This window comes from Erythranthe guttata, chromosome 14 (genome assembly GCF_056151865.1).
Source record: "Erythranthe guttata isolate IM_541 chromosome 14, IM_541, whole genome shotgun sequence".
Lineage (NCBI taxonomy): Eukaryota > Viridiplantae > Streptophyta > Magnoliopsida > Lamiales > Phrymaceae > Erythranthe > Erythranthe guttata.
In genome coordinates this window covers 5,889,249-5,897,562 of record NC_142546.1, presented here as the reverse complement: position 1 = coordinate 5,897,562, position 8,314 = coordinate 5,889,249, and the positions used below count along the sequence as shown (strand labels likewise).

At 35.2% G+C, this 8,314-nt stretch overlaps 1 protein-coding gene across 1 annotated transcript; it reads right to left on the bottom strand.

The window, feature by feature from the left end:
- Positions 1-969: 969 nt before the first annotated feature.
- LOC105956596 (rhodanese-like domain protein) lies at positions 970-7,497 on the bottom strand. Its single transcript, XM_012980448.2, has 9 exons — positions 7,195-7,497; positions 6,933-7,094; positions 5,433-5,538; positions 4,946-5,141; positions 4,080-4,161; positions 2,907-2,989; positions 2,373-2,505; positions 2,052-2,220; positions 970-1,951 (listed from the first exon to the last, which is right to left on the bottom strand). Exons 1-9 carry the CDS (start codon positions 7,378-7,380, stop codon positions 1,218-1,220), a joined length of 1,851 nt encoding a protein of 616 aa, XP_012835902.2. The 5' UTR covers positions 7,381-7,497; the 3' UTR covers positions 970-1,217.
- Positions 7,498-8,314: the final 817 nt, after the last annotated feature.

Genomic DNA, 8,314 nt, shown 5'->3' with positions numbered 1-8,314 from the left:
CATTATCATTTCGCAGAGTACGAATAACATTGAATTGAGTTTTACCCTCATAATAAAAATATCTCAGAACGTTTTTGTTAGAGTAGGTGACCAACAAGACAACTTGTGGATGTGGTCATTCATTTATTATTGTAATAAATAATCTTTCTTCGTATTAATGAGAAAAAAACTCCCTTTGTCATTTGCATAAATATAGATGTAGTCCTTAGAGTTATTATAATTACTTATAATTGATCTAGTAGAATCATAAGATATTTAGTTAAGTAATATAACTGTTAAACCATGTTCCTAGTCAACGGGTTACGCCATCATGTTGGTCTTTACAATAGTATACAATAATATTATTGCATTAATCGGTCAACAAATCAAACAAAACAAAAAGGTCAAAAAAAATTAATATTGACGTGGTTGACAGTAATATTATTGTGTTTACAGTAATTTTACCGTCAACGACAGTAATATAATTACGTTGACTTATCAACAAATCAAACAAAATAAAAGGATAAAAAAATAAAAAAAAAATAAAAAAATCAAACTAATACTATTGTTGTGGTTGACAGTAAATGTACTGTCAATGACAGTACAATTACTGTCAGCGACAGTATAATTACGGTTAATGAGAGTACAATTACATTCAACGTTCTGCAGCGAGCGTAAAAAAAATGGATAAAAATTTTAGGGGAATTTTTTTCTGAAAAATCAAAGCCAAAAACCTACGGCAAAAGGAAAATTCATAAAAAGAAAAGTTTAAAGAAAGGAAAAGTCAAAATTGAATTTTTGTGGTAAAAAATGATTAAATTGAAGTTAAATTGGGATTACAATTAGGAATTGAGTATAAAGGATTTGATGTAATTTTGTCATATACTTTACTTTTAATTAAAATGATGAGCGTATTGACGAAAGAACTCTAACCCTTGAACCTAGAAAAATAAAAATGGTTAGGAACTTCTTCATAAAAACACCTTAAAATAATTCCAAGCGCAGTTAGCTCCAAAAACAACTAAAAAGAGAATTCGTAAATAAGCCAATAAATCCACTGCTCATTACAGCAACTCATACATCTCACAATAATGGAAAAAGAGATTTCTGATGAACTCTTACCCCTCCAAAGAGAAAAAAGAAAAAGAAAAATACAGTCATCAACAAACAGTAACTAAAATACAGCTTTCGGTGGTAATTAACTACTAAGCCCGAATTCTGCAAAGTCAATAATTCAACTACATGAATCTTCGAAGAAAATCTTTGATCTCGTCTATGTACGGAGATCTCGTCGGAATTATATGACCAAGGTCATGTTCGACAGTAACCGAACACCCCTTCTCAAACAATGACGCAACGTTTTTACTTGCTTCGCAATTTATCTGTCTATCTTTACCTTCTTTATTTCCGAAAATATGAAGTGATGGACAGTTAATCGAACCCTCGCCATAGTCTGCTATATTATTAACAGCAAAACCGGAGCACAAAATCACGAATCGGAAATCAATCTCGCCTTTAAGCTTCTCCATTTTTGCACCAACTAAAGCAGCCATTGCAGCTCCTTGTGAGAATCCCAATATACCATCAAAGGGCCCTTGTTGAGAAAAAATAGTCTTTAAATAATCGATGGACTTGTCAAATCCCTCGGTTTGCTGCTGGTACTGGAGGGAGTCGAACGGGGCTTTAGCCATCGACCAATCAGCATCATGCTTTCGATCATCGTAGTCTGAAGAAACAAGCCATGCAAACTTTCTATTGCAACGGTTTGGAAAGGGAGTTTCGGAAGTGTGGTTTTGGTAAATAAATGGTAATTCGTGCGGTGCATCGATAAACACAAACTCGGCCATGTTCTTGAGTTTCTTGGCGAATGATGATGTTCTTCCTTTGAAACTCGACGCGTTCTGCCGGAAGCCATGCAAGCATAAAATTCGAAGCTTTCTGATTGGTTTAGTTACTACATCTGTATGTTGTCCTGCACAACGGAGCCAGTATTTTTTCTTTTTTTTTTTAAATTAAGAAATGTCAAACGATGCTTTATGTTAAACAGTTGAAAAATGCTAAAATAGACTCACCTTTAGTCCATGAAGAAGATGGTGATTCTGCGGCTTGATCCACGTAAAAACTATGATCATTAGATACTGGTTCCAGTACTTCTTCGGACATATAATCTATGGAGGAAACTGACTCGACTGGCTTGCCACTTTTCTGGCACAGTTCACAAACATAAGAAGAATTCTTTTCCTGCAAAAAAATTAATTCAAATATATTTAAATTGGCCTTTTACCATGCAATAATTTTGTGCATAATTAAAGCAACTGGTTGTGAGTTCGTAATTTTATTCACTAGACCTTCGCTGTGTGTTTGAGGGTTCGAGTTTTGTGAATAGAACATACCCGACAACTATCACAGATCAACACAAGCATCCTACAGTGAGTACAGCGGCAGCGTGAAGTATAATCATCAAATGAAGCACCGCAGAGAAGGCAAGTTCCCAAGATATTAGTATCGAAGCTCCCAACTGAAACCCTAGAACAAATTGATCATGACGGATAAATAAGTTACCGAAATCAATGTCTTCACAGACAGAAATTCATTCCTTAAAGCAGACTAAATTTAGTGAACACTTTAAAAATAGCATTATGAACATTTGTTTAGCCGATGCTGCGAGAAATTAATTAGGCTACTGCCAAAGGTCGTCTATAAGAATTGACGAGATCTTGATAACTTGTACATCAAAACTAACTTCTAATTGGAAGGACACCTCATAAGAATAACTGAGAATGTGTAGGGGTAGTTGACCACCCCGATTACCGTGCAAATCAAGAATTGAAAGTTGCATTGGAAGTATAGTAAAGGATTAACTGCGCCAATATATCAGTAAGAGTAAGTCAGATTTATGAAATAGAGAGAAGTACATACAATCATACCTATGGTCAAAAACAAAATTCTTTCCTTTGAAAAATCCACCATCGGGAAATTGTTCCATATATCTTTGGATTCCACCATACAACTGAAAAGCAGCCACTTTGAACATCAGCATTGAATACTAAATATGGTTTCACTTCCATTCCCTAACAGCACGTTTTTCAGTCTAAACACTCAGATAAACAGCCCAACAAGAGAGTAAACAAAAAAGATAAAATTCTGAAGAACGGGTAGACCGCATGGACATTCAACGGGGACAACAAAAAAACACAAGGAAATATACAAAAAGTGATCAAGAACAAGCAGAGTCAAATCTCTGGTCAAATTAGTGGATTCAATAGTAAAATAGTCTCACCATTTTTTTGGTTAAAAGTATTTTTTTTTTTTTAATTTAAATCATGTTAAAAATGTGCAAGTATGTGGGAGGAGCAGGATTCGAACCCTAGACCTTGACCCTAATAATCAAGGCTTCCTAATTAGATTGGTTGGTTAAAAGAAGTTTACACATTTTGTTTCTGGACCAGGTAACCTTTTACTTAATTGAGCAGATAACGGCGGTAAGTTTCCGAAAGGTCAAGCTTAGATATGCAAACAGAAAGTCAACTCAAGTTCTATGCACGAGGGAAATGCCGTGAGTCTAGAGAAGCAAGAAACAACAGAAGTATGTCCAAGGTTCATTAGGGCCAGATAAACAGAATAAAATGCATGACCTTCGAGTTTCGGAAAAATAATTTAAGGCGCAAATTCATGAAAAATAAAACGAAGCAGCCTTTCCCACAACAAGACAAAACATGAAATCGTAATTCAAATGCATATATCTATAACTCCAAAGAGCTGCTATTGTCTCTATTTAACATGTTCATTAGCAGAGGTTCCACTAGCTTCTTAAAAGCAGCAGTTCCTCTTCTTATTATTTGGGTGCCTGATGTTGAATGATTGTACACAAGGAACGAAGAAATCAATTTAAGGATATAATTTATTATTATAATACAACAAGAGTCTAGCTCAAGTCTCAAGGTTAATTCGTCCAATTCCAAGCAATTGATTTTTTTGGCTACAGGCTCATTTACATTTCCATTGTTAAGGCAAGTTATGATCACATTAAGCGATGTGGACCGTAAAAAAATATACAAAATAACAGGGGCAGCTATTGTTCAGTGATCAGATGATCTCACCTGAAAAACATTTTCAAAACCAGCACCTTTAGATCTGATATAAGCTGACGCCATCTCACATCTGATTCCTCCAGTACAGTACCTTCAAATGATAATAAATGGAGTATAGATTCATAAAAATATGTTTCATACATATTGAGGAGGCTGCATTAGCACATAAAGAAAAATATCAATGCGTACGAGATCGTAAAGCAAGCGGAGTTTAGAAGATATAATCCATATTCCATAACCACAGACATCGGGTAGTTCTACACAAGTAAATCCAATAAAGCTATAGTAATAATAATGCAAGTAAAGAAAATCGCAAAGGAAGGAGGAAAATAATCACCATATTTTCTACAAGTGCCATACATGGATTGTAAAAAAACCCCTTCCCGTCAACTTAATGAAGATCAAGAACATAATGATTTACCAACGATAAGGTTAACTTATTGTGGTGGCCAAACATCACAAAAAAATATTACCCAAGTACCCTAACCATTTTGAATCAAAAGTAGGCACAGGATTCTGAACAAGTTTATAAACAACTATGATTATCAGTTAACCATAGTACTCGGCAAGAAACAAAAGAAATCCCTTGTTTTGTTTAACCACTCAAAAACATTATGACAGTGAAACCAGACATGGCGTGCATCAAGGTATATAAAAGATTTCACCTCTACTGAAAAATTATGAAAATGCACATGTTTTATCAATAAAAGCTCTAATATCCAATGAAACAGAGAAGAAATATCAAAAATAAAAAAATAAACTTAAAAGTACAAGCACAAGCCACACTTCAGCTCCACTGGGGTCAAAGAAATTGAATCAACAACATATATTTCATAAAATTGAACCACATAGTCGGCTTCAGTTTAAGAACTCACATAAGGATATTGTTTCCTCTCAATTGCTCAGAGTTGTTGTCTATCCACAACGGCAAGTCACTATACTGTCTGATTTCTGGATCCAAAGTTTTGACATCTGGAGTATCAAACTTCCCGATTCTTGTCTCATACAAGTTTCTTGCATCTAAAAGTATCATTTTTTTGTCAGAACCAGAACTTTTTTCTTGACCATTCCCTGGGAAAATAACCAAAAAAATCAATATTAAAAGGCTAGAAAGGGACTTTTTTCTTGACAATTCCCTTGGAATGTAACCAAAAAGTTCAATATTGAAAGGCTAGAAAGAAACTTTTGCGATTTATCATTCAGCATAAAATGGAAGCCGAGGCACTCTCATATCATCTCAGGTATATAACTTTTATTGAATTTCATTTCTCAGGACCAAAACCAAGCAACTGAACTACGTACAAAGAACTTGGGAAAAGGGGGAAAGAAAAGAAACTCATGAATCAATAGAACAATAAATACCAGCACTTTGAAGAACGGAATGAAATTCAGTTGCAGAGAGATGCCTTCCAGCATTTGAAATCTCCGGGGACTTCAACAAGAGATGAGAACCTAAAGTCACCAATTCCTATGGACAGTATGACAACCTGCTTCAGCTTCAATATGAGGGAAATAAAGCAGATGATTCTGCAAAACCCAACCAGTTTAGATAGAGTAAAACGCTCAGGCAACAAAGAGACCTTTTTGAGATAAAAATATTAAATAGACCAACTAGGGCGCAATTTGACTTTCGTAATATTATAATGGGGATGGGCAGAGGCCACATGCGCATCTTTTCCCGTCAGAACATATGCTTACACACACTCAAGAAAATCAGAACTACCGCATAAATTGATCCTCGCATACGCAACCCAACCCACCCAAAAAGATAAAGGAACCAAATCTACTTTGCACTTCTATATTAACCAAGATTATGCTAAGTGTGCTCTTCTCTAATCCACTAATTTCAGATTCCTTCTGCTTTGTTATTATATGCATTCTCATTCACGAAGAAGACATTATTCCAAAACAGCATGACAAAGAGCGTCATCTTATAGACACTTAATTTTGGTCAACAATGAATTCGAGGGAATAAGACTCGACTTTAACTCTTGATTCTAAGTTACAATAGTTGAAAATGATTAGACTCTCGTTTAGGTAAATTCTCATCGCTGGTCTCCCAGTAGACATCCTTAATTGGGCCATCTTACCCAATTCCGACAACTATCTGGACCAAAAGTTACACAAAACCAATATATCCGACTTTTAACTACTCTTTATCTAATATATTCACACAGAAGCATCTATAGGAACTTCTTCCCTAAATTAGGGCGGACCATAAAAAGATCTTGATCGACCTCCCGTGTACAAATCCATGAGACAAGCTTCCAGGCCTAAGTCAATACTCTGTGACTCTCTACCAAAGTTTCATTGTAACAACAATTCAATACTATCTGGGCGGGTATAAATATCGCAATCAGATGTACAATCCTATTTGTCATCTTTATTATTAGAAATGTGAGATAACATGTATCTATCTTCCCCCACAACAGTTCTTCTGGTTTGCGGTTAACACTAGATTCTTTTACCGTGTTTTATGAACATCATTAAAATTTTGCTAAATATATTTAAACTCAAAACTGCCCCTTCAACCCACAGTTTAAGAACTTGTACAGTTACTGGAAACTGCTATGTAAAACAGCTGTGGTTGAACATATAGGCAGGAAATTCAATCAAGGTGAGATAAAACAATTCTGAATACATAGCTGACAGCAGAAAAAGCAATAAAATTGCTTTCGAGTTCGATCTCTATAATCAACAGACAACAAATGATTGAACCATTAAGCAATAAATTTAAACAATTCATGAACACAGAATACAGTTCCATATAATGATATATTTATCCAAGTTGCTTTGCACAGAAATCCACAGCCTTTAAAATTAACAAAAACTGCAAGCAGATAAACTAAATTTGAATACAACCTTGACAATCCGGATAGAGAGAGAAGTGAATCCACATTCTTTTGCGACTTGATTATCCACAGGCTCAAGGCAGGAAGCGAGCTTGAAATCAGTCCCTTCGAACAAAGGATTTGATTTCACTGCTTCAATGTGTTTCTCCAACGCCCTCAATCTCCCGCCAACCTGCAAATCATAAAAAAATGGCGAAAATTGAGAGGAAAAAAATGATTTTATTTTTTTTTTTTTATTTTTTTTTTTTGGAAGAAAAAAAAACGGGGATTACGGTGACGTTGACTCCGGTGGAGGAGAGGCGGACGCGGCCGAGGAGGGAGAGGGAAGTGCAATTTGAATGGTAGAAATCGAAGAGGTTTTGAAGGTCGGGAATTGCTGCGTACTTGTAGTACAATAACACGCCGTAATCGTTTTCTTTTCCATTTTCTATTTGCAGATTGATTTCATGGTCCGCCATTGACAACGGAAAGCTTCATGTGAGTGGGAGCCGGTAAAACCCTGATATTGATTGGGGATTTAGAGGGGCAAATAGGTAATTGTCATTTTGCAGCCTCAAACTACATTTGCACCCTTACTTTGAAATTGCAATGCTAAATCTCGCACTAATATTACCAAATCTTGCACATAATTAAAAATATTTCTCTCTTTAAAATCTTCTCTTCTACTTCTTCTTTTTACCTAAATTTTTCATAAAATCACACACTAAAAACATGCCTAGCATTCCAACTTCGAATTTGACAAAAATCTTCACATGTTCAAACTAAAATAAAGTTGGAATTTGACGAAAAAAAATCGAATTGATATGAATTTGAATAATTAAATAGGCTTAATGAAATCGAATAAATATTAATTAAAACTGAACTCATTTTTTATGACTATTCACATAAAAAAATAATGAATTTTGAGTGACTTTGATGAAATCATCTTAGAGAGAAGTTAGAGAGAAAATGAGTAGAGATAATCTTTTTTTAAAATTTGTGTGTGGGATTTAGTAAATTTTAGAGTGGGATTTAGCACGCCCCAATTTGAAATTATAGCATAATGCACCATCCAATTACAACTTGCCTAGCAAAGTGCACCCACTTTTTAACTTTTCGCTAAAAAGGTAACCAACTACCTATTTTCATGGTTGAATCGTTTGTTCCGGTTGACCTGCCAAATACGTCAGCTCCTAGGTTGATGACTAGACTGGATTTCGCTAGAAGCTTGGTCGGTGGAGGTACTTGCAACATGGGAAGGGGTTTCCCGACGTATAGCCTCCGACGATCAAGTTAGAGGCAACGTTTTGATTATATTGTAAGTATATTAGTGTGTATGTGTGTATATTATTATGTGCGAGGGTTTTTAGGAAGGCTACCTTTTATAGAGGTTTCTTGCCTTGGAGGTCAAGG

What these genes read in the sequence shown, in the direction of transcription:
- LOC105956596 (XM_012980448.2), bottom strand. Translation starts at nt 7,380, where the DNA reads ATGGCGGACCATGAAATCAATCTGCAAATAGAAAATGGAAAAGAAAAC. An exon ending in CCACCGGAGTCAACGTCACC is followed by an intron (nt 7,095 to 7,194) that starts GTAATCCCCGTT and finishes TATGATTTGCAG; the next exon opens with GTTGGCGGGAGATTGAGGGC. An exon ending in AATTTTGTTTTTGACCATAG is followed by an intron (nt 2,506 to 2,906) that starts GTATGATTGTAT and finishes AATTTGTTCTAG; the next exon opens with GGTTTCAGTTGGGAGCTTCG.